Genomic DNA, 27,580 nt, shown 5'->3' on the forward strand with positions numbered 1-27,580 from the left:
GGAGATCCATGACAGCTTTCCTTAGTTTCCTTCATGTCATGAGATCACTCCAATAATAAAATCACTTTAGGTGGCCAAGCATGATTAATTACAGCATCAATCACCACCCGGGAGAAGGGGAGCATAAAGTTAAGAAAAACCTCTGTGTCATCACATACGCGATCCCAAACTGATTACATTCTCAACGTTTCAGCAGCCTCAAAGAAGCATTTCAATTAATATCTGGTCTTCAAATGGCAGCATTAAGAAAGTGAAAAATAAGGCATAGATTCAGGGGAAATATTTGCAAATTGCATATCTGATAAAGGACTTGTATCCAGATATATAAAGAACTCTCAGAGCTCAAGAGTAAAAAAAGAAACGCAATTTTTCAAAACGGCAGAAGACTTGAACGGGACATTTCGCCAAAGAAGTTACACAGACAGCAAAGAAGCAGATGAAAAGAATCTCCACACCATGAGCTGATAGAGAAATGCAACTCAAAACCTTAATGAGATGTCACTATGTATCTTTTAGGATGTGTAATTTAACAGTTTGAATACACCGATATTGGCAAGGATGTAGAGGAATGGAAACTCTCATGTATTGTTGCTGAGAATGTAAAATAATAACCATTCTGCAAAACGTAATATCTGGGCAAGTCATATATACATGTGACGCAGCCATTCCATTCCTAGGTATTTACCCAAGAAAAGATCATTACTTTGCTGGTGAGCACCCTTCGGTGCTCATTTACCGAGCGGTAGCAAAATCTGAGGTCTGCTGTTGAGATGTTGACACCAATTGATAATAGAACATCCATCTGCCTTAGTCCTTGAATAACTATAGGAAGTAGAGCTTTGTACTACTCCCACCCTGGATCCTTGCTGAGTTGTAGTATGAGCAAGAAATACATTTTTAAATTATTTTTTTAAATGTATTTATTTATTTTCAAGAGAGAGAGAGAGAGAGAGAGAGAGAGGAAGGGGAGCAGGGAGAGGGGAAGAGAGAATCCCAAGCAGGCTGTCAGCACAGAGCCTGACACGGGGCTTGAACCCACAAACCATGAGATCATGACCTGAGCCGAGATCAGGAGCTGGTGCTTAACCTACTGAGCCGCCCAAGTGCCCCAAGAAATGCATTTTTTGAATGCTTCTAAGCCACTAAGACTTTGAGGTTCACCTGTTGATGCAGCTATTAAGCTGGAAGTTTTTCTAGCTTCTTAAAGCTTTTTGCCTTCTTTCCTGAGACTTAATTCTGCTTTGCCTCTGTGTTTTTTCTTTTTACTCTTTCTCTCTTCTTCTTCGTACCTTCCATCTTGTCCTCTTCTGTTCCACATGGCTTCTCTCTATCCTTCTCATCCTTCTGTATGAATGTAGTCAGTTCCTGTGATGTCATAAATAATTATGTCATCATGGTCTATTGCTAGACTAGGCAGATATGGAAGTGATGACAAAGAAGGAGTTGGGTAAGAGAAATAAATAATTTACTCACTCTGTCTTGCTATAATTTACCAGACAACAGGTTAGATTCAGAACCCATACCCAGCCATCACTCAAAACCCAACACAGGGTGCCCGGGTGGTGCAGTTGGTTAAGCGACTGACTCCTGATCTTGGCTCAGGTCATGATCTCACAGTTCATGGGTTCAAGCTTCCCATCAGTCTCAGTGTTGATGGCAAGGAAACTGCCTGGGTTTCCTTTGCCCCTCCCCTGCTTGTGCTCTCTTTTTCTCTCTCTCAAAATAAATAAACTTAAAATAAAAAAAAAACACATCAGTTATAGGGGTGCCTGGGTGGCTCAGTCGGTTAAGCATCCGACTTTGGCTCAGGTCATGATCTCATGGTTCGTGAGTTCGAGCCCCACCTTGGGCTCTGTGCTGACAGCTCAGAACCTGGAGCCTGCTTTGGATTCTGTGTCTTCCTCTCTCTCTGCTCCTCCCCCACTCATGCTCTGTCTCTCACTCTCCTTCAAAAATAAATAAAAACGTTAAAAAAAAAAACCCCATCAGTTATTGATTAAGGGTAAAAATACCTAAGTATCCAAACCACTAATGAGCCAATGTTGAATCAGTCTACCCCAACCCAATATACTACAATGCAGTGAGATGTATTTTCCTTTAAGAAAAAATAAGCAGTGTCTAGTAGTGAGAATAAATTCTACTTTGAAAAAACAAAGATGCACATAAATACTAATTGCACACTAATTGCACACTAAACACTATGTGCACACTAAACACTAAACACTAATGCACAGAAGGGACTAATTAATGGAGTTTCATTTCTCTAAGAGTACCAGTCTGGCAGGTCTGAATTGGCTAGGTAGCCCTGACTCATGAGATAATTCAAAGAATAAGTTTCCTTCCACGCAGAAGTCCACCATCTCCTCTCAACCTGTTCTGGGAGAGAATAAATAAATTCTCTCTGGGAGTGAATAAATAAATCATCTTGTGTGATTAATTAACTTACTTCTTACCCACATAAAGTAGTCACGCTTGAGAGAACTGAGAAAATCATCCTTTGAATAATCTTTTTTTTAGTGAATTCTCTAGAAACCATGATTAGAAAGCCTGCCCTAATGCATTGTTCTTGTCTGCATGGTCAAAGCTGGCTCATTGCCATGTTCGTGGTCCAGCCTGGAGGAAAGGGAAACAAGGAAGTATAGGACAAGTAATTTCTTTTCAGGAAAACAAGGTCAAAATTGTGTTTGTTCTTTCAGTCAGGTATTGTTAAGAACTCAATCATATGGCCACCCTTAAGGATTAAGAATACCAGAAAATGGGGCCTCTACCAAAGTGGGCAAGTGTCAGGAAGAAAGGAAGAATGGATTTTGAGATACAACAGTCTACCACAGGAGGATTGGGGTGAGGCGGTTGGCTTATCCACTGTGGGAAGTCTCCCATTTGGAAGAAACCTTTACCTGTGATGATCTCAAACGGACTCTACTCACAACTTTCTTGGCTTTTTCTCTGATCTTATCCTTTTAACTCAGCCCGGTAGTTATGTCCTAGAATAACAGTTTTGCTTTATTACAAACCCTATTATAGTTCTTTCTTTCCAGTTTTACTGAGATACAATTGACTATATAAACTTGAGTACAGCATAATGCTTTGACTTACATGTATTGTGAAACGATTACCACAAAAAGTTCAATTAACATCCATTAGCTCATATAGATACAAAGAACAGGAAAAAAATGGTTTTTTTTTTCCCTTTGGGGAACTCTTAGAATTTACTCTTTGAACGACTTTCGCATATACCATACAGCAATATTAACTATAGTCACCATGTTGTACATTATATCCCTAATACTTTTTATCTTATAACTGGAAGTATCTTTTGACCAGCTTCATCCGATCCCCTCTACCCCCACCACTAACCTCTGGCAACCACAAATCCGACATCTTTTTCTATATCTTTCTGTATCTTTTTTACATCTGATCTCTCTCTCGCTCTTTCAGATTCCACATATAAGTGAGATCATACAGAATCTGTCTTCCTCTGTCTGATGTATTTCACTTCACATAGTGCTCTCAAGATTCATTTATATTGTCATAAAAAGAGTTCCTTCTGTTTCATAGCTGAAGAGTATTCTATGATGTGTGTCTGTATATATGTGTATATATACATTTTTTATTTACCTATTTATCCCTCGATGGACACGTAGGTTGTTTCCATGTCTTGGCTATTGTAAATCACGCTGTAGTAAACGTGGGGGGTACAGATATCTTTTCAAGTTAATGTTTTCATTTTCTTCAGATAAACGTCCAGATGTGGAATTGCTGGATCATAGGGTCGTTTTATTTCTAATTTTTCCAAGAACCTCCATACTGTTGCCATGGTAAATTGGCTGCACCGATTTACATTCCCATCAACAGTGCACAAAGACGCCCTTTTCTCCACAACCCCACTAGCATTTGTTATCTCTTGTCTTTTTGATGACAGCCATTCGGGTAGACATGAGGTGATACTGGGCTTTGGATTTGCATTTCCCTGGCGAGGAGCAACGTGGAGCACTGTTTCACGTTCCTCTTGGCCACTCATGTATCATTTTTGGAAGAATGTCTATTCAGGTCCTTTGCCCATTTTAAATGGGATTATTTATTTTTACCTGAGTTGTAATTGTTCTTTATATACTTTGGATATTAACTTCTTTATCAGGTATATTATTTGCAAATATTTTTTCCCATTCCTTAGGTTGTCTTTTCATTTTCAGGGTTTCTTTTTGCTGTGCAGAAGCTTTTTACTTTGATGTAGTCCATTTTTTATTTTGTAACTTGCATGCTAGGTGTCATTTTCCAAAAAATAATTGCCAAGACACATGTCAAGCAGTTTTTCTCCTATGTTTTCTTATAGGAGTTTTATGGTTTCTGGGCTTCTCTTTTTCTTTCTTTTCTTTCTTTCTTTCTTTCTTTCTTTCTTTCTTTCTTTCTTTCGGTTTCACATCTCACATTTAAGTCTTTAGCCCATTTTTTAAAATGTTTATTTATTTTTGAGAGAGAGAGAGAGAGCAAGCAGGGGAGGGGCAGAGAGAGGGAGACACAGAACCCGAAACAGGCTCCAGGCTCTGAGCTGTCAGCACAGAGCCCAATGCGGGGCTCGAACTCACGACCTGGAGATCATGACCTGAGCTGAAGTTGGACACTTAACCAACAGAGTCACCCAGGTACGCCTATCTTTAGCCCGTTTTGAGTTAATATTTCTCTCTTCAGACAAGTTTAAAAATCCCACTGATTTGGGATAGATTTGGGAAGATAAGCTAACCGGCAGTTTCCAGGAACTTAGTTGCTATTCAACGTCATAATATTTATCACCATTTTACTGACTGATGTTGATGGTTAGTGATCTCTCCCAACTAGAATAAAAGCTTCATGAAGGCAGAGATTATCGTTTCATTGTTGTCAGTGCTCACTGCTGATGACCAGCACAAGGTTTCGATAATAACTGATGGTTATACGGTACTTACTATGTGCTTTGTAACTAGGATGACTATGTAATTCATATTCCGAACCGTGACGTTTTTTAGATCAAATGGAAAGCCCTGTTAATAATTATGCCAAGACAACAGGAATAATCAAGAATGTCCTGGGCAAAGTAGGATTCACAGTTACTCTGCGTGTTACTGCTCTACACCAACTATATGCGTGTTTTACGGATATTTCGTTTGCTCCTCATTACAGCACTTGAGGGGATTACTGTTCTCCTGTCTTACAGATGAGATCCGTACCATTGTTATCCCCATTTTACAAATGAGGAAGCCGTGACTTAGAAAGACTAACTAATTTAGGTAAGACCGCACCACTAAAGCCAGGGTTTGAACCCAGGTAGTCTGGCCTCAGTGCTCATGATCACATATTAACTTGCAAAATATTTGTGGCTTAACGAATGAACTGGCTACACTCTCTTCCATATCCTTTGTAGTTTCAAGTTCTCTCCATCAGGACACGCTGAAGAGAGATAAGCCCGTCTTTTTTCCCCATAACGAAGCATGTAACTCAGTGAGTCCAAATGAGAGAAAAACCCGGAAGCAATTTGAAACTCAGTGTGAGCTGGTGTATGCATGGTGGCTTCACATATGAATTCATATGCAGGAAATATATTCTGGCTATGGAAAAAGGGGAAACAGATACAAATTACTTGAAAACAATTTTATTTTTACTGTGTAATGTGTTCTGTTAATTTGTTGCATAAGGGTTTAATTCCACCGAGTAGAATTCTTTCCAATTGAATCTCAGGTCTATTCTATGTGATACATTTCTCTTTTTTTAATTTTATTTATTTATTTTTGAGGAAGAGAGTGCATGAGCAGAGGAGGGGCAAAGATACAGGGAGAGAGAGAGAATACCAAGCTGACAGCACGGAGCCTCAAGCAGGACTCGAACTCATGAACCATGAGATCATGACCTGAGTCACCCAGGTGCCCCAATTCTATGTGATACATTTCTTTTTTTTAATGTTTATTTATTTTTGAGAGAGAGAGAGAGAGAGAGAGAGAGAGAGAGAGAGAGAGAAAGCAAGCAGGGGGAGGGGAAGAGAGAGGAAGACACAGAATCCGAAGCAGGCTCCAGGCTCTGAGCTGTCAGCACAGAGCCTGATGCAGGGCTCGAACTCACGAACCGTGAGATCACGATCCGAGCTGAAGTTGGGCACTTAACTGACTGAGCCACCCAGGCACCCCTATGTGATACATTTCTAAGAGTAAGTACAATGATTATTTCAGGTAAATAACTGATGTGGGAAGACATGAGAGTGAGGTAAAGTAAGGAAATCTATTCTTATTTTTCCAGTTTGGGGGCTGACCATAATCACTGTTATAAAATTATTAGTACTGATTTTCTGAAGAAAATTTCCTTCAAAACTGTTTAATTTTGTTTCTCAGCCTATGTCCAAATCTCCGAGATGGAAATATTAATATCCACATTCACAGCATTGTTTTTGCTTGTTTGTTTTTGCTGGCCAATATACAAAATTATGTTGGCCTTGGATCATCAGAAAACATAAAACTGGCTCAGAAGAAAGTACAAAACTCTAATGTTTAATACCCCCGTTCATTGAGAGACCACAAACTTTAATTTTCGAACGTTTTTATTTGAATCATATTTTCACTTTTTCTAGAGCTCGGAAAGCACATAGTAACACATAATGGGCAACAGTTTTAGTCAGTTTTACTCATCTAAGGATCTTAGAGGAAAAGTTAAAAAAATAAAGGGAATTTTCTTTTTTTTGGGGGGGGGTATATAATTTCTTTATTCGTTCACAGATAATTATAGGCTCTAACCAGGGTCTTTGCTAGGCACGAGGATGAGGTACTAGGAATGACTAGAAACATACAAGACGCAGGGGGGAACTGCATTCCTTCTGGAGGCTCTAAGAGAGAATTCACTCTTTGCCTTTTTCAGCTTCTGGAAGCTGCCTGTCTTCCTTGGCTTATAAGCCCTAAAGGGAATTTTCAATATCGTTCCCACTAAAGAGGAAGAACATGGTGAATTTTGGAAAGTCCATGAACTTTGGAGCCAGACCCTGCATTTAGGCTATGTAATCTCACTTGGTTTTCTCATTAAAGGTCTCTTTCTTCACTTATGAAAATGATGATGAAAAGCTTGCCATGACCCTAGCCAAGCGAGGAACATTAATACCACCAGTGATAGACATCAGCGTTAAGTGCCCCTTGATAAGGTGCACTGAGAAGTACATTACCTCTGCATTACCTCTGTACATTCCCTCCTAACCGTGCGTAGCCTCGATCTCATAGTGAGAAATCACCGGAGAAGCCCACCCTTAACTGATGGGCCCCCTTCAAAAAATGTCAGAGTCATAAAGACAAAGAAGAACTGAGGAATCGTTCCAGGTTGGAAGAAAGTAAGGAGAGAGGACAAAACGAAATCCAATGCACAATCCTGGATTGGATCCTTGGGCAGAGAAACAATGGAAAAACGGGTGAAATTCGAAAAAGCTTTGAATTTAGTTAATAGTATTAGACCAATATTAGGATGTACCATCATTTCTTTTGATAAATATCTGATGGTTCTGTAAGATATTAACATAAACAGAAGTTGGGTAAAGGGTATACAGGGACTCTGTTCTGTTTTTGCAATTTATAAAAAAAAAAGTCTAAAGGTATCTTTTTAAAAAGCCTATCTTGAAGACTTTTAGAATAAAATGTTCTGGGAAATCGTAGTTTGATTTTTATTTTTACTGCTCTTAATTGAGCTCAGTTTGTTACATTAGTGAGCCTGCAAAGCTTTCTTGTTTACGGTAAACGGTAACTTATCAGAGATACTTTTTCTTCTTTTTAACTTTCCTAATTTATTCAGCCTCTTGGGCCAGGCAATAACCCGAAGTGCCAGGGGTCTTAGTTTTGTTGATAATTCAACAGAGGGTACAGTTTCACAGCTCAGAACTCTTCTGAAGTCTCAGGCTTAATGAGGACATTAACCTGCCCCCGGAGGTTTGCACGATTCCAAACCTATTTTTCACCTATTGCCTTGGTACTAATTGGAGGTAGGTGTGGAACCAGAGGCCATTAATTTCTCAAGGACCAAGGACTGTAATTTCTGGTTGAGAGTGAAAGAGAACAGAGAGCAGTGCTAATGAATGGACTCCAGCTTCTCATCAGAACAACGAAAACAAGAACCCTTTCTTTATTTATTTAAAAAATTTTTTTTAATGTTTATTTATTTTTGAGACAGAGAGAGGCAGAGCATGAACGGGGGAGGGGCAGAGAGAGAGGGGACACAGAATCGGAAACAGGCTCCAGGCTCTGAGCCATCAGCCCAGAGCCTGACGCGGGGCTCCAACTCACAAACCGTGAGATCGTGACCTGAGCCGAAGTCGGACGCTCAACCGACTGAGCCACCCAGGCGCCCCAAGAACCCTTTAGAAGATGCTATCTTTGGCATCAGATCTCCACATGGCAATGGGAGATGTGCTCAGCACAATTACGAAGTTGCTAAACTTTGTTACAGCAACGCCTGCCTCCTGTCGTTTTTCTGCTCCTTCTTACCTGATGCTTTGCCCCATACCCTCAACCATATCATGCCCATTCTTTGCTAGAGACCCCCTAGTGCTTCTGATTGATCACTGTAGTTAAGATATATCTGTTGTAGCTGAATCAGATCTGTCCTCCCTGCCTAATTCTGCCTTCATAACTTCGTGTGGCCTTGTGAGAAATTAACAAGGACTTCCTTTTATATTTTCTGCCATTGCACCTTAGAGATGTCTTTAAGACCCAAAGAAATGATTAAATGTTGGGTGTAATTTCCTCTGACATGTTGATTGAGGCAGAAAGTTTTCTAAAGGCGATTTTTATCAGGAACGTAAGAGCTGGGATGTCACAGATTTATGATGCTTGTCTATGGCATTGATCACTTGAAGATTAGCCTGATTTTCCACTTGTTGAGAGGACACTACACCCTTCCAAATGGTTAGTCCAATGAATATGAACTTAGATTCTGATTTTATCTAATTTATAATGATTCAAGATCCAAGGATTTGATTTTAAGTGTTAACTCAGCCCAGATATTTCTAATGTATATTTTTTACTGCTTAAATAATGCAGGTCCAGATACTTTAAAAGAAATTATCTGGTAAGTAATGAGAATGCATACAGTTTTGCCCATAGTTTCTTGCCTAAAAGGCAACTCTTACAAATCTGAATGCCAACTACTCAAAAAATTAGAATTTTAAACAAATAATACATATTTTTTGCTAATCTGCTTCAATCCCATCATTTTACAAGTAAATAAACAGAAAGAACAAGTAATTTACCTGAAAACATAATTCGCTTGTGTTCTAGATAGAACTGGAATCTAGACTAATAGGTGGCCAGATGTTCTTTCCACTATAGGTTATTATTTTTAATTTTTATTTAAAAAGTTTTAACATCTTTATTGAGGTATAAATTGATATACAAAGAATTGCATATATTTAATGTGTACAATTTGATGAGTTTGGGCATATGCAAACATGCATGATGCCATTACCACAATCAGTAGACATGCCCCACACCTCCTAAGTTCCTGTGTGTGTGTGTGTGTGTGTGTGAAGCACATTTAACATAGGTCTGCCCTCTTGACAAATTTTGGCGTGTACAGGACTGTATAGTTAGCTATACTGTATTTCTTGTACAGCAGATGTCCAGAATTTATGTAGTGTAACTAAAACTTGACACCCACTGAACAACAATTCCCCATTTCTTTTACTCCGTAGCCCCTGGCCACCACTATTTTATTCTTTGCTTTGATGAGTTTGACTATTTTAGATACCTCGGATAAGTTGAATCATGCAGTATTTGTCCTTCTGCAATTGGCTTAAGTCACATAGTATAATGTCTTCTAGGCTTATCAATGTGGTCACAAGTGGCAGGATTGACTTTTTAAAAAAAATTTGTAATAACTGTATTTAAACTGACATATTAAAATATAAAATTATATTGGGGCGCCTGGGTGGCGCAGTCGGTTAAGCGTCCGACTTCAGCCAGGTCACGATCTCGCGGTCCGTGAGTTCGAGCCCCGCGTCAGGCTCTGGGCTGATGGCTCGGAGCCTGGAGCCTGTTTCCGATTCTGTGTCTCCCTCTCTCTCTGCCCCTCCCCCGTTCATGCTCTGTCTCTCTCTGTCCCAAAATAAATAAAAAACGTTGAAAAAAAAAAAAATATATAAAATTATATTAAAGTTTAGTGCAATAAGGAGAGAACTTTGCACATTCCTTCCATTTGACATTTTGTAAGAGTATACTATATATATATATACTATATATGTACACACTGTATATATATAATATAATGTATATATAAAATGTATATATATAGTGTGTGTATATATAGTGTGTATATATAGTGTGTGTATATATATGTGTATATATATACATATATATATATCATAAAAGCTGTTTCTCTATAGTATAGCATGAACTGCAGATGTAGAAAGTTATAGAATTTCATTAATTATCCTAATACTTTAAAACACCATTTTCTACCAAACACATCCTAGAGCTTTAACTGACAATTTATACTAACCAAACTTAATTGTCAAGTTAGCACCCTAGGTTTAAAAACTTGAAGAATGTATATAAAGATTTTTTTAAAAATGTTTTTTAATGTTTATTTATTTTTGAGGGAGAGAGAGACAGAGCACGAGTGGGGAAGGAGCAGAGAGAGAGGGAGACACAGAATCCGAAACAGGCTCCAGGCTCTGAGCTGTCAGCACAGAGCTTGACGCGGGATTTGAACCCACAAACCGTGAGATCATGACCTGAGCCGAAGCCGGACGCCCAACCGACTGAGCCACCCAGGCGCCCCTGTATATAAAGATCTTTTAAGTGTAAACTCAATGGTAAAATTGATCACAATTTCATAAAAATATTAAGTATCTTATTGCTTATGTGTTTAGGCATACTGCCTTCATCCAAAAAGGTTTGTTTTGTTTTGGTTTGGTTTCAGGAGTAGTCTTTAGTGATCATCACTTACATATAATACCTAGTGCTCATCCCAACAACTGACCTCCTTCATGCCCATCACACATTTAGCCCACCCCCCCTCCTCTCATCCAGCAACCCTCAGTTTGTTCTCTGCATTTAAGAGTCTCTTATGGCTTGCCTCCCTCTATGTTTTTCTCTTGTTTTATTTTCAAAGAAAAAAAAATGGAAGGAAAACTTCCAAATTCACCTTATGAGACCAGCATTACCTTGATTCCAAAACCAGGCAAAGACTCCACTAAAAAGGAGAATTACAGACCAATTTCCCTGTTGAACATGGATGCAAAAATTTTCCACAAGATACTAGCAAGCCAAATCCAACAAGAATTATTAACCACGGTCAAGTGGCATTTATTCCTGAGCTGCAGGGGTGGTTCAATATTTGCAAATCAATCAATGTGATGCACTACATTAATAAAAGGAAGGATAAGCACCACATCATCCTCTCAATACATGCAGAAAAAGCATTTGTCAAAATAAAGCATCCTTTCTTGGTAAAAATCCTCAAGAGAGTAGGGATAGAATGAACATAGCTCAACATCATAAAGGCCATATATGAAAGACCCACAGCTAATATCATCCTCAATGGGGAAACACTGAGAGCTTTCCCCCTAAGGTAAGAAACACTACAGGGATGTTCACTTTCACCACGGTTGTTCAACATAGTACTGGAAGTCCTAGCCTCAGGAATCAGACAACGAAACAAAATAAAACGCATACAAATCAGCAAGGAACAAATCAAACTTTCACTCTTCGTAGACGACATGATACTCTATGTGGAAAACCCAAAAGACTCCACCAAAAAACTGCTAGAACTGTTACATGAGTTCAACACAGTTGCAGGATAGAAAATGAACGTATAGAAATTGGTCGCATGTCTATACACCAATAATGAAGGGGCAGAAAGTGAAATCAAGGAATCAATTCCATTTGCAATTGCACAACAAACCAAACCATAAGATAACTAGGAATAAATCTAACCAAAGAGGTAAAATATCCATACGTTGAAAACTATAGAACGCTTATGAAAGAGATTGAAGACACACAAAAAAGGAAAAACATTCCATGCTCATGGATTAGAAAAATAAATATCGTTAAGATACTACCCAAAGCAATCTATGCATTTAATGCAATCCCTATCAAAATATCACCAACATTCTACACAGAGCTAGAATGAGTAATTCTAACATTTGTATGGGACCAAAAAAGTCCTTGAATAGCCCAAGTCATGTTGTAAAAGAAAAGCAAACCTGGAGGCATCACAATTCCAGACTGTAAGCTATATTACAAAGCTGTAGTCATCAAGACAGTATGGTCCTCGGGGCGCCTGGGTGGCGCAGTCGGTTAAGTGTCCGACTTCAGCCAGGTCACGATCTCGCGGTCCGTGAGTTCGAGCCCCGCGTCAGGCTCTGGGCTGATGGCTCGGAGCCTGGAGCCTGTTTCCGATTCTGTGTCTCCCTCTCTCTCTGCCCCTCCCCCATTCATGCTCTGTCTCTCTCTGTCCCAAAAATAAATTTAAAACGTTGAAAAAAAAAAAAAAAGACGGTATGGTCCTGGCACAAGAACAGACACATAGGTCAATGGAACAGACTAGAGAATGCAGAAATGGACTCACAAACTTACAGCCAACTAATCTTTGACAAAGCAGAAAAAATATCTAATGGAAAAAAAGATGGTCTTTGCAGCACATGGTGTTCTGAAAACTGAATGGCAACATGCAGAAGAATGAACCTGGACCATTTTTTACATCATACACAAAAATAAATTCAAAATGGATGAAACCACCAAAATCCTATAGGAGAAAATAGGCAACAACCTCTTTGACCTCAGCCACGGCAACTTGTTATAGACACGTCTCCGGAGGCAAGAGAAACAAAAGCAAACATGAACTATTGGGACCTCATCAAGATTAAAAGCTTCTGTGCAGTGAAGGAAACAGCGAAACTAAAAGGCAACTGACAGAATGGGAGAAGATATTTGCAAATGACATATCTGCTAAAGGCTTAATCTCCAAAATCTATAAAGAACTTACCAAACTCAACACCCAAAAACCAAAAAATTCAGTGAAGAAATGGGAAGAAGACATGAATAGACACTTTTCCAAAGAAGACAGTAAGATGGCAAACAGACACATGAAAAGATGCTAAACATCACTCATCATCAGGGAAATACAAATCAAAGCCACAATGAGACACCACCTCAAACCTGTCAGAATGGCCAAAAATTAACAACAGATGTTGGCGAGGATGCGGAGAAAGGGGAACACTTTTCCACTGTTGGTGGGAATGCAAACTGGTGCAGCCATTCTGGAAAGCAGTGTGGAGGTTCCTCAAAAAATTGAAAATAGAACTACCCTATGAACCAGCAATTTCTCTACTAGGTATTTATCCCAACGTTAAAAAAATGCTGATTTGAAGGGGAACATGCACCCCAACCTTTATAGCAGTGCTATCAACAATAGCTAAATTATAGAAAGAGCCCAAATGTCTATCCACTGATGAATGGATAAAGAAGATGTGGTATATATGTACAATGGAATATTATTCAGCAATCAAAAAGAATAAAATCTTGCCATTTGCAACAATGTGGATGGAACTAGAGTGTATTATAATAAGCTAAATAAGTCAGTCAGAGAAAGACAAATAGGATATGATTTCCCTCATATGTGGAATTTAAGAGGCAAAACAGATGAACATAGGGGAAGGGAAGGATTTACTTCTTCTTCTTTTTTTTTTTTTTTTTTTAGATTTATTTATTTTTGTTAGAGAGAGACAGAGCACAAGTGGGGTTGGGGAAGAGAGAGAAGGAGACACAGAATCCGAAGCAGGCTCCAGGCTCTGAGCTGTCAGCACAGAGCCCGATGCGGGGCTCAAACTCACAAACCGCGAGATCATGACCCTAGCCAAAGTCGATGCTCAACCGACTGAGCCACCCCCGCGCCCCAGGATTTACTTCTTTTTTAAGGCTGAATTCCATTGTGTGTATATATCACACTTTCTTTAGCCATTCATCCATTGATGAACACCTGGGTTCTTTCCATATATTGACTATTGTGAATAATGCTGCTACGAGTATGGGGGTGCAGATATCTTTAAGATCCCGATTTCAATTCTTTGGGATACACACCCCGAAGTGGGTTCAGGAGCACATGGTAGTTTTGTTTTTAGTGTTCTTAGGAATCTCCATACTTTTTTCCATAAGGGCTATACCGATTTACACTCCCACCAAAAGCGTACGAGTGTTCCAATTTCTCCAAACTTGTCTTCATTAAGAAGACCCATCCTAATGGGTGCAAGAAGCAGGAGGGGAAGTTTAGGATACATCTCTGCAAACTAGGAGTTAGCCCTTGCCCAGACCACTTCTATGTGCATTGCCATCTACCACCATCAAGTTTTAGTCACTTGAGTCTGTGGCGTCTGGGAGTCAACAAGTCACTGAGCAAGTCGTTGAGTGAACCCTTAGATGATCTCAGACTGAACTTGTTATGTGGGATAAATTTTGTTTTTAGAGGAATGATTTTTTTAAATGTGTGTTTATTTTTGAGAGAGAGAGAGAGAGAAAGAGAGAGAGAGGAAGCGGCAGAGAGAGGGGGAGAGAGAGAATCCCAAGAAGGCTCTGCGCTTGTCAGCACGGTCCTGTGAACCACGAGACCATGACCTGAGCCGAAATTAAGAGTTGGATGCTTAACTGACTGAACCACTCAGGCACCCCATGTATTCTAACAGCTAAAACAAGGCAACAGATACTTGTATATTTAATTTTCAACCCAATTTTGCAAAAGATATACTTTTTACTCCCCTCTTGCCCTGTCTTTCTTTCTTTCTTTCTTTCTTTCTTTCTTTCTTTCTTTCTTTCTTTCTTTCTTCCTTTCCCAATAAGGGTACTGGGGCTGAAAGATTAAAAATTAATTTACTTAATTTAAACAGCTGGTGTAAACCGGGATTCAAAGGACAGCAGTCTCTTAAACAGCATACCGTGCTACCCTCTGTCAATGTCCTCCATCCGTAGACTACCACAAACATACCTGAAGTTAAAGAAAGTGCGTTTATTTTTCTTGGCAGTGAGCAGAAATGCACTCCATGGGGAATCTTGTGGTGCTTCCTACTGATATATTAGAAATGATTTGTTATAAGATTTGAGCTTGTGTTGGGTGACTTGCGGGGGAGTTTAAGGAGGCAGGGCTTGGATTGGATGCTGTCAGGAAATGAAGATAATTGTATGACTGGGTATTTTCACAAATCTTTTCTGGAAGAAAGGAAAACTAGGAACAGGCTAAGACTTTATTTAGTAAAGAAGAAACAGTCATTCCTATTGGCCAGAATAGAGGACGCATGGTCATTTTTGTGGTTTGAACAGTGTTTATACTTTTGTTGCGTGTTCCTGATTGTGGAATGGTCTTGTTTTCATCTCGATCGGTCTTGGTCACGTAGAGCGGCCTTATCGAGTGTCAGCGTTTTGTGAAATTTCTTATGTTCGACAGGAGAAAGCCAAGGCTGAGCTGTTGAGTATCAGTCCAGCTCCCAGGTGTCACGGGCTGCTTTTCTCTTTCTCATTTCTTTATCTATTTTCATCGACTATCGTTTTTCTCAAGATGAATACTTCAAGCGATTTAATTACCGTTATAAGGTGTTTTTAAAAATTTGTTTTGTTTTACCGTTTTCACACTTTTGGCGAACATCTTTCTAAAGATGTGATTTATTTTCATTCTTCTTTTTTTTAATGTTTATTTTTGTGAGAGCGAGACAGAGCATGAGCAGGGGGAGGGGTAGAGAGAGAGGAGACAGAATCAGGCTTTAGAGACAGAAGCAGACTTTAGGCTCTGAGCTGTCAGCACAGAGCCCGATACGGGGCTCAAACTCACGAACAGCAAGATCAAGACCTGACGTGAAGTCGGACACTGACAGAGCCACCCAGGTGTCCCTCATTCTTTCTTAATCGGAATATACTGAAGATAATTGATTATGTTTTAACCACTCAAGAGTCATCATTATAAATGACCTTGACTGTACACCATTGGAACTATAGTGAAATGGGATGTTGACCTGTTTGCTCCTTCACTATTTGATTTCAGATTGAAACAGTTGTATCTTTTGATATGTCACTATTGATGGCTTTCTTTTCATTGGTATCACTCCTCGGAGTTTTTCCTCCCTTAAACATCTTCAGACTTGCTATATCTAATCTCTGTGAAGATTTGAAAATGATATGGCCAATGACATCTAAAGGTGACATTATACCTGATTAGAGACCACAAATAAATAAAGTTCGTGGGGCTTGTTAGATTGAAAATAGTAATGTGGGGGCACCTGAGTGGCTCAGTAGGTTAAGTTTCTGACCGGCTAAAGGTGATGATCTCACGGTTCCTGAGTTCGAGCCCTGCGTCGGGCTCTGTGCTGACACCACGGAGCCTAAAGCCTGCTTCTAGTTCTGTGTCTCCCTCTCTCCCTGCCCCTTCCCCGGCTCACTCTCTGTCTGTCTCTCTCTCTCAAAAATAAATAGACATTAAAAAAAAAAAAAAGAAAATAGTTATGTGGTTGGAGCGTGGCACTCTGGATATCAGAGCCATGCTGGACACTACCTTTCTGAAGTAAGATTCTGATGAAAACATTGTTTGTAGTGGTGAGTCCACGGATCAAACCAAGCCAAAGGAGGATTTACCCCAGGAAGCCAGAGCCGGTGTAGGTGAGACGGAACCAGAAGTAGGGGAGCCACAAATCCAGAGAAAGCAGGATATTGCTGAGAAAATGGAGCTCTACCCAAAGGTCAAGGCGTGAAGTGGTGGTGGAAATAAGATGATGAACACAAGTGGGGAGAGTTAGAAGCTGGACAGGATCACATGTAAGGATCAGGTATAGGAAACCCGAATAGTTAGGAACTTACACTTGGTGCATGGTCAGTCGTGCCTGCTCTACCCTTTCGCTTGGAATTTGGAACACACTTTGGGTCAAATACAAAAACAAATTTTGTTGGTTATGAGAAGCAGGAATCATTATAAGTCATGGAAGACAAGCTAGGTAAACCAAAGGCTTTCCCTTGACTTTGTCATCCACAGTTGGTCAGGAAGAAGATTGGTGAAGGCAAGTTGAAAAAAGTGAAGGTAGAAGTTTACTGCCCAGGGAGTTTTATCTTTTTGTTGAATTTCCCCCCAAAATGTTTAATATTTTCTGCCAAACAGCAGTAGAAAGAGAGACAGTACAGTGCAGTGGCCGAAAGCTACGCGTCCAGTGTAAGGGGACCTGGGTCCAAATTTAGTTTCTCACATTTTAGCTGTATAAACTCAGCAAATTGCTCACACAGGATTGAGAAGACAGAAATGGGCCTATCCAAATATAGTCAATTGGTCTTTGAAGAATCAGCGAACTCAGTGCAATGAAGAAACGATAGGCATTTCAACAAGTATTTGTTTTTTTCATATGTAAAAAAAAAACAAACCAAACAATAGCATAGCTCTACAGATTTTACACCTTCCCCCCAAATTAACTCAAAATACATCTTATGCCTACATCTAAATCTACATCTCTAAAACGTCCAAAACAAAACATAGTAAAAAATCTAAGTGATCTTGAGTTTGGCATTGAGATTTGGGTACAACTCCAAAAACACAACCCACGAAAGAAAAAAAAATTAATGTTGGGCTTTATCGAAAATAAAAATGTCTGTTCCATGAAAGGCACTGTTAGGGGAAGGAGGAGACAGTATTTTTCAGTGACTCAAATGTAGCTTCTTTTTTGGAATTCCAAACTTCTTCACAAATACGTTCTCTGCCCCATCTTCTTATAAAATCAGTGTCTATCTAGGACTGTTGCATGTGGTTGTGAAGGCTGATTTTTGCACAGTCACCACATCCCTATATCCTGTGCTGGGCTGCATCCCGCAGGATACACACACAGGTGTTGTGTGGACCAGCAGCTTCCTGCCTCTATCTCAAGGATAATTATTTCCTCTGCAACTTGCTCTCTTTAATGGACAGTGACCGTTATCCATGCTTCCTGTTTCACGGTTGCTTATGGAAGAACATTTCAGAAACCTGAGGCTCCCCAACTTGCCTCCAAATATGGGACGGTATACTCCAGTTTGCCTACAACAGTCCCTGTTTGCACCTGTTGCTGCTATGTAATTATTCTCAGTGTTCCTTTTCACTGTCTGTAGTAGGCTGAATGATTGCTCCCAAAACATATACACATCCTGTTCTCTGGGCCCTCTGAAGGTTACCTCACATGGCAAAAAAGGTCTTTGCAGATGGGATTTTTTTTTAAAGTCTATCTATTTATTTTTGAGAAAAAAAGTGTGAGAAGGGGAGGGGCAGAGAGAAAGAGAGAGAGAGAATCCCAAGCAGGCTCTACACTGTCACTGCAGAGCCCAACATGGGGCTCAAACTCACGAACCGTGAGCTCATGACCTGAGCTGACACCAAGAGTCGGAGGCTTAACTGACTGAACCACCCGGGCGCCCCTTCAGATGGGATTAAGTTAAAGATTTTGAGATGTGGAGACTATCCTGATTATTTGGGTGAGCCCTAAATGCAATCAGAAATGCAAAGAATGCATTTGACAAATTTTAACATACATAAATAATAAAAATCTTCAGAAAATAAGAATAGAAAGGGACTTTCTTAATCTAAGGAAAGGTCATCTACAAATACATCTACAGCAACCCTATACTTAAAGGTGAAAGAATAACTATTTTTAAAATTTTTTAATGTTTATTTATTTTTGAGAGAGAGAGAGAGAGCACCAGGGAGAGGCAGAGACAGAGACACAAAATTCCCAGCAGGCTCAGGCTCTGAGCTGTCAGCACAGAGCCCAACGCAGGACTTGAACTCATGAGCCATGAGATCGTGACTTGAGCCGAAATCAGATGCTTAACCGACTGAGCCACCCAGGTGCCTGCCCCTAACTATTTTTTAAATTGGAAAGAAAAACAATGATGTCTGATGTCACCACTCCTACCCAACGTTAGAGTGGAATACCTACCCAGTGCAATAAAGCAAGAGTAAGAAATATGAAGCATATATATTAGAAAGGAAAACCTAAAATTTTCTCTATTTGCAGACAACTTTATTGCCTGCACAGAAAACAATAAGGAATTAAAAAAAAAAGTTTCTAGAACTTATACATGCATTTAGTAAAGTCGCAGAATATAATGTTGACATACAAAATCCCGCATACATACATATACAATAAAGAGTTGGAAATAAAATAATTTTAAAGTACCATTTATAACAGCACCAGGAAAAATAAAGTATGTAGGTAAAAATATAACAAAATATGTTCAAGATCTTCATGTTAAAAACTACAAAACATGAATCAAAAAGAGATTTAAAAAAAGAAGACCTAAATAAGTGGAGAGAGAAATTGTGTTCATAAATTGGAAGAGTGAATATGGTCAAGATGTCAATTTGGCACAAATTATTCAGTAGATTCGAAATAGGCTCAAAATCTAAGACAGCAACAGTGCATTCTAAAATTCATATGGGAAGGCAGAGTAATTAGACTAGCCAAAAAATTGTTGAAAAATAAGAACAAATTTGGATGATGCATAGAACCTGATTTTAAGGCTAATTTTAAGTCTACGGTAATGAAGAATGTATAGGAATGGTGAAAAGCCCAACATAGAGACTATGGAACAGAGTAGAGACTGCAGAAATACGCCTCACAAATATGGTCAGTTATTCTTCACAGAGACACAATAACCCTTCAATAAAGAAAAGATACCCTCTTCAACAAATAGTGTAAAAAAATGGAATCAGTGTTTAAAAAGGAAGCTCTTAAAAAAAAATAAAATAAAAAAAATAAAAAGGAAGCTCTTCCCATGCCTTCTGTAGAGCGTAACTCAAATCCAATTATTGATCTACCTGTAAATTGTGGAACTAGAAAACTTTTTGGAAAAAATCATAGAAACCATCGCAACTTTGAGTTAGGCAAAGGATTCTTAGATACAATAAATCCTAAAAGAAAAATTTCATGAGCTTCACTTTATCAAAACTGAAAGTTTTTGCTCTGTGAAACACACCATTGAAAGAATGCCAAGACCAACCACAGATTGAGAGAAAATATTTGCAAATTATGTAATTTGACAAAGAACTTGTATCCAGAATATATACAGAATTCTCAAAGCTCAGTAATAATCACACAATCAATCCAATAAAAATGGGAAAAAGATTTGGACAGTTGGATATATAAGCCCTTCTAAGATTTCTTTATATGATATACTGGTATTTCTAACAGTACTTTATGGGCCACAGTAATATTTCATTTAATAATTTTTTAACGTTGATTTTATTTATTTTGAGAGAGAGGGAGAGAGAGACAAAGCAATTAAGTGGGGGAGGGGCAGAGAGAGACAGAGGGAGAGAGAGAACCCCAAACTCCACACCATCAGCACAGAGCTTGATACGGGGCTCAAACTCATGAACTGTGAGATCATGACCTGAGCCGAAATCAAGAGTCTGATGCTTAACCGACTGAGCCCCCAGGTGCCCCTGTTTCATTTAAGAATTTTATCTGCAAATAGTTATTCAATGTATACAATGTGTTTTAACCTTATGTGTAAGTTAGGAAGCAAATCAGACATATTGTCTGTCACGAAAAGGTTGTATCTTGGTGATAAAGGCAAAAAGCCACTCATGGCTACAAGTGTCAGGATTAGGTAAGAACACAGAATCACAGAATGAGTTCTCTTCACTCAGACTTGGAAGAGCCAGGAAGTCCTCCTGCAGGGGGTGACATCTACGCTGAACTAGCAGAAGTTAGGTAGATTCAGAGAATGGGAATCAGGGTTGTTGTGAAAATGGTCACAGTTGGAAAGCAGAGCTTGAGTGAAGTCTGAGAAGTCAAAAAGAGCATTGCATTATAAGGCACTCTAACACCTGGATGGAGCGTGAAGTGTGGATGTGTTGGGAAGTCATGGTCAAAAACAAGACTGGATTGCTAAATAGGAAGCTAACAAAGTAGAGTTTTGTAAAAAAAAAAAAAAAAAATTATGAATTTAAACTTTTGGGCTGCCTGGGTGGCTCAGTCAGTTAAGTGTCTGACTTTGGTGTTGGCTCAGGTCACGATCTCAGGTTCTTGAGTTCACGTCTCACATTTTGGCTCTCTGCTGTCAGCGCAGAGCCGGCTTTGGATTCTCTGTCCCCCTGTCTCTCTGTCCTTCCCTCTCTCGTGCTCCTTCTCTCTCTCTCTCACTCTCTCTCGAAAAATAAATAAACATTAAAAAAAAAGAGTTTAAGATTTTTCTTAGGACAATGAGGAACCAAAGCATGGAAATGGCAACGGTATTGGGAGGTGGTCAACATAAGACAGCTATTATTGAGATCCAAGTGGGATATAATCATGTAATAGTAAAGAGTGAGAGTGATGATGGAGAAAATTGGACAGATATTACCTACACATGCCAAATGAATGGCATGATAGGTATTTAATTTCTATTGAGAAGATGATATAGATATATTTGAAATGGGCCATGGAGATCATTTGGCTTGTGCCTTGTCTTCCTGTGTCAGAAATTATAGACATCTGGGATCACCTAAAGCGTAATCTACAGGTAGCATAACAAGAGGAGCTTGAGGGGAGGGGCACACCAATCACCAGACATTCATCCTGCAAGTTCACTTGACTCTGGATGGAGTTCAAACTGAGATCCATTAACAGGGATTCTCAGGCTTCCATTCTAGTACTGCATGCCCATGCCTGACTCTATAAATACATCTATCCACACAATAGCATCTAATCTCGTCTTCTAAGTTGCTGTTTATTTTGTGGTGAGCACCTGGGTTCATAAGGAACAACTTTCCTTGCTCACTAAAGATCCGTAGGCTATTTCCGCAGCCCCCAAATGTATCCATACCCCCACTAACAGCAGCAGTGCCTGCATTTATAACTTAAATCTACCAACGGAGAATCTTCAATTGTTCCATGAAGAATTCGCTTCTCAAATGTAATCACCTCTACATAAATTGGTGCAGCTTGCTGAAACTAAGCTAGTAGTTGGTAATGACGAAATAAAGTGCCAAAGGGAAATAGATGCCGTTCAAGTACAGAAATACATGTGCTGCTTCTGTTTCCTTTCTCTCCCTTTCCTTAATACACATCTGAAGCTAAATCATCTACTTTGAAGCTCTGAGGACATACTGTTTCCTTTTTTTCTTATTCATTTATGTTTTCTATTTTTGCAACATATTTGGTATTAACCTTCCTTGAAACGTCTGCACTGAAGTCTTACTCAAGTAGGAAATCCCAGAAGATACTGATTGAAGAACGCTGTACGTAGTAGATACGATTCTAAATATACTAAAGAAGCTATGATGTTTGATTATCTGTAGTTTTCCACTGTGTCCCTCCCCCTAAAATTCTCATTATGTAAATCCCCTTAATCTCAATCTGAAGTTACTAACCAACAAAATGGAAAAGAATAGCCCTTAAAATTTCACTGTGATCGCATATCAAAACTGGTAGGGTGAAATGCTCTCTCAGTCCTCCCTTTATAATCCTCTGAAAATGATTCTAATTTTTTCTCTGGGAAAAATTGATTACCCCAAAGAGAAGAAAGCAGGCTTGTCGTATCCAAGTTTTATTTTCCTAAGACCAGCAGGTCCTGGGGACTGTGAAAGAAGGATGAAGTATGTATTCTTCCAGAATGAGACTGCTACAGGCCTCCTTTGCAATCATTCCACGTTTTGTAATCAGTGATAATCATCAGGGCTACTCTGAGGATGTCATAGAGCCTCTGTGTTCCTCAGAGAAACTTACGTCCCATGGCTAGGTACGTGTTAATGGTGTACAGGAAGAACATAATACAAAACATCATGATGACCACGGAGTATGTAGCCAGAATTATAATGGACATCATCTTTTCCTGTGTCCCCAATAGCACACATTCATAGGGCCCATGACACATGGGGGTACTGCACCAAATGGGGGTTTTAATCAGTGGTAGGTGATAGTGAATAAGAATGGCCAAGAAGATCACCTGTATAGACAACTGTATCAGAAAGTAGACAAGATACATTGCCAACAGGGGCTTTTCCCGGGATAAGTCAAAAATTTCATCTTCATTTGCCTTCACGTACTCCGTGTTGCCGTGAGTGTCGCCAGGCTTCTTTCCTAAAGATTCCTTCCTAAATATCTTGGTCAGTTTACGCACACTCTGACAGACCAAAAACTCCATCACAAAAAAGATGGTGGAAAAGGCAAAGCCAACCGTATACCAAACTCCTAACACAGGCCTAGTGAAGTGATTCTCGTAGCATTCTGCTAGACAGACTTTGGAGATGTTTCCGTGGCACTGGAAGTCTCGGAACAGACGAAGCCAGGTGATTTGCACCACATACACAACTGAAACGTAAAGAAAAGTAATGCTGAACCAGAGTGACCGCCCTATGTAGAAGTTTGTGGGGTCTTTGCTCATCTTCAGTATGACAGGCGCCATACCCCAAAGTTTAGTAGTCTCAGCCATCTTGGAATCTAGGAAGACAAAAGCAAAGTAGGGAGGAAGAATGACTGTAGTTTTGCCCCTTTTAGCCCAGTTTGCCTGTTTGTGCCATCTCTGCTATTCTCTTATTAGGTGGTCTCTGTGAGGGAACTCAATTGTCTCAGGTGAGAGAACAACTCCGAAGAGAGTTTAGGAGAGGGTTAAAAAAAAAAAAAATATGCCCACTTACTAATATTTCCTGTTCTTTCATTTGCTAACCCCTTCTGATTTTTCCTTGCCCATCTCTCTTCCCAACCCCATTTCATTTCCCAACCTCTTCCCACAGGTTATTAAGTTCTCTATACCACTATCCCTTTTGCTCTCAGCACACACTCTGTGTCGTTTCCTTCTTTTTATAATCTGCGTGCCAACCTGTGTCAGTCAACCCACTCTGATCAACAGTATAGTTCCAACTGTCATAGAACTCCCACAGGTGTCTGAATATGAGTGCTGAAAGGTAAGTCTTCAGTGCTTCTCCCTGAGATGTACCTATCTGATAGATTAACTGAATTGACTAGTGTCAGTTGAGGTCAACTTTCCCGTTACCAGTTTCAAAATCTGCTTCTGATTAACCAGTCGAGATGCAGGGATTGCCTTTTACTGAGGGAGCGTGTAAATTTCTTACTTGCGCTATATTCGGCTGCTCATCACTTTGAGCGGACTCTGAGCACCAAACACAGTCCTGAGCATAGAAAAACGAATGAGGTAGTTCTTGCTTTTAATTACTGATCTGATTTGCATTTCCTTGGTGATTAGTGATATGACGCAGATGCTTCAATAACAAAACAGAAATTAAAAAGAATTACAGATCTGATGGTGTGAGGAGCGCTTTTCCTCCAATAAGTTTATTGTGACCTCTGTGCTTTCTGTAATTCGCTATCCCTCCTATGAACTGGAAAGAGATTTTCAGAGCAAATTCTTACAGTTACTAGAAAGTCAAGCCATGCTTGAAAACGCCATGCTTAATCCTTGCCCTGGGACTCTCTGAAAAAAAACTCTCACACGGAGAAGGGACAGGCGTGCCTCAACTTTCTCTATGGGGATTTTCTACGGAGCCTGAAGACACACCTGATGGATTGGTGGTTCTGGCTGCTGCCCAACTTAGGAGAAGGGGATGTGTTGACATTAAAATTGGAGGAGGGGTGGGATACATTCAGACTGAAGTATTCCCAGCCTTCTCTCCTAACTTTTTAAGGTCTCTTAAAATTATGTTTGTAGTTTCTGGAGTAGATTTTCAGTACACTTTGAAGTAAAATTTTTGAAGGGCAAACATACACAAAAAAGTACGCAAGTCACATTGTTCAGTCCTATGAATTTCACAGAAGGGACACGCTCAAGTGATTGTCATTTAGATAAAGAAAAGAACATACCAACATCCCCAAAGCCCCATTTGTACGCTCATTTAGTTACCATTCTCCATTGTGTAAACAATATCTGAACATCTAACAATATAATTTGTTTGCTCTGGAAATGTATATCAATGAATCATAAATTATGTAATCTTTTGTGCCTGGAATTTTTTGTTTGTTTTATATATTGTTTGTGAGATCCATTTATAATATTGTTGAGTGTAGTTGTGGTTCTTTTCTTCTCTTTGCTATAGTTCCACTGTGTGAATATACCATATTTTATGTATTCATTTTATTTTATTTATTTTTATTTATTTATGTTTTTAATTTATTCATTTTAATGCTGGTGATTTTAAAGTTGGGGCTTTTACAAATGGTGCCTTTATAACTATTCCATGCATGTATTTTGATATATTAGTTACACCTCCACAGCAGGAGAGATTTCCTCTGCATATTCACCAACACTTTGCATTGTCAGTTGGTTTTCATTTTAGTTTTTTTGTGTGTGTGATAATTTTTTAATTTATTTTGAGACAGAGAGCATGAGCAGAGGAGGGAGAGAGAGAGAGAGAGAGAGAGAGAGAGAGAGAGAGAGAGAGAGAGAATCCTAAGCGGACTCCTGTCAGTGCAGAGCTTGATGCGGGGCTCGAACTCACGAACCATGAGATCATGATCCCAGCTGAAGTCACACGCTTAACTGACTGAGCTACCCAGGTGCCCCAGGTGTTTTTCATTTGAGCTATTCTGCTATGTAGCTGTATTCCATATAGATTTAATTTGTATTTCCTCCATGATTAATGAAATTGAGCAATGCTCATTGGCTATTTGAATATTGTGTTTTGTGAAGTACTTGTGCAAGTCTTTTGCCCATTTTTCTTTAATAAGTTGTATGTCTTTTTCTTATTGAACTTAGGAGTCCTTTATGTGTTCTGGATATGAGTCCTTGATAGATATGTGAATTGTAAATATCTTCTCTCACTCTGAGGGATGCCTTTCCATCCTCTTAATAGCATCATTTAATTAACAGAAGTTTTTCATATTAATATTATTGATGTTTTTTCCTAGGTTTATTTCCTTTCAAGTTAGTGATGTGTGTGTCCTATTTAAGTAACAACTTACTCCAATATCATGAAAATGTTGTTTTCTACTGAAAACTTTATTGTTTTAACATTTAAAAAATATCTTGGGGGCACCTGAGTGGCTCAGTCGGTTAAGCATCCAACTTTGGCTCAGGTCACGATCTTACAGTTTGTGAATTTGAGCCCCGCCTTGGGCTCTATGCTGACAGCTCAGAGCCTACAGCCTACTTCGGATTCTGTGTTTCCCTCTCTCTCTGCCTCTCCCCGGCTCATGCTCTGTCTCTCTCTCTCTCAAAAATAGGTAGATATTAAAAAAATTTTTTTAAATGTCTTGTACTAAGGTATAATACAGTAAAATTCTCTCCCTTTTTAGGTTGTACTTCTGCAAGTGTTTACAAAAGCATATAGTTGTGTAACCACCATGAAAATCAAGAGGCAGAACTGTTTCACTACACCCACTGAGCCACCCAGGTGCTCCTATGGGGTTTTTTAAATTAATGAAATATCCTTTAATGTCTCTTTGAATATCTCACTTTTAGTTATTTTATACACCTTGTACATTTTCTAAAAATGTTTCCTTAGGTATAAGATGTTTCATTTGCTGTGTTTATTGTCTCTCTCTCATAATATTTATTTTCTTCAGACACTTTGCGCTTTTTGGCCCTGCAATAATTTTCCTGTTAAAGTCTTTTGGGCTTCCTAGAATTTCTATTTGTGAATCTGACTTTAGGACATGAATGTTATTACCCTGCCAATTGCCCTTGGATTTCTTCCTGTGCTAAATCTGAAGTATTCTTGGAGCTACAACTCATATGTCTCAATAGTATTGTATATGGTATTAAATATGCATTTGGAGGGTTGATATACTTATTTCATATTATTCTGTATGTTATCTCTCTCCAAGAATTGTATACGCATCTGGTCTATTGAGTTTTCACCTACTGAATTTAAGCACAGTTACAGGTTTTTAGGAAATACTTTCCTTGTCATTCTGAAAGTTTTTATGCAAAAGGAGTTTTTATGCAAATGGAGGTCAGCAACATTTTTCTGCTATATTGGAATCATACAGAAGCTTCCCAGTGATGGGGCACCTGGATGGCTCAGTCAGTTAAGCATCCGACTTTGGCTTAGGTCATGATCACACGGTTCATGGGTTCGAGTTCCATGTCGGGCTCTGTGCTGACTTTTGAGAGCCTGGAGCCTGCTTCAGATTCTGTGTGTCTCTCTCTCTGCCCCTCCCTGCTCACACCCTGTCTCTCTCTCCCTCAAAAATAAATTTTTAAAAAATGTCAATTAAAAAAAAAAAAGAAGCTTCTCAATGAAAAACAAGGAGATAATCCCTGCATTTTGGCATGACAGTTTTATATCCTACTTCTCCCACTGTTGATCACTGCCTCATTTTGGCAATTTGTGTCAATAACAGAAAGTAAGCTACTGTTTCTCTGTGTTCTCATCTCAGACCCTCTCTTTTCCCTTTATTCTACCACATATTTTTAAGTTGTCTCTGGTAAAATAAATAAATAAATAAATAAATAAATAAATAGTTTCTGGTATATTTCTTTATGGTAATCATTAAGTTTCAAAGACCTAGACCGTTTCAATTATAGATGTTTGGTGAAGTTCCTCAATAAACTAATAAGAAGAAACAGAAACCCTGTTTATGGCTTTTTTTTTTTTCACTTTCTCAAGAGACAGAGAAAAGTTATAGAAAATTATTAAATTTAGGATTAAGTGA

At 39.1% G+C, this 27,580-nt stretch overlaps 1 protein-coding gene across 1 annotated transcript; it reads right to left on the reverse strand.

Moving 5' to 3' along the window:
• Positions 1 to 22,501: 22,501 nt before the first annotated feature.
• LOC131520070 (uncharacterized) lies at positions 22,502 to 23,836 on the reverse strand. The gene is made up of 2 exons (XM_058743807.1): positions 23,790 to 23,836; positions 22,502 to 23,410 (listed from the first exon to the last, which is right to left on the reverse strand). The coding sequence occupies exon 2, from the start codon at positions 23,400 to 23,402 to the stop codon at positions 22,683 to 22,685; it is 720 nt and encodes a 239-aa protein (XP_058599790.1). The 5' UTR covers positions 23,403 to 23,410; positions 23,790 to 23,836; the 3' UTR covers positions 22,502 to 22,682.
• Positions 23,837 to 27,580: the final 3,744 nt, after the last annotated feature.

This window comes from Neofelis nebulosa, chromosome 8 (assembly GCF_028018385.1).
Source record: "Neofelis nebulosa isolate mNeoNeb1 chromosome 8, mNeoNeb1.pri, whole genome shotgun sequence".
NCBI lineage: Eukaryota > Metazoa > Chordata > Mammalia > Carnivora > Felidae > Neofelis > Neofelis nebulosa.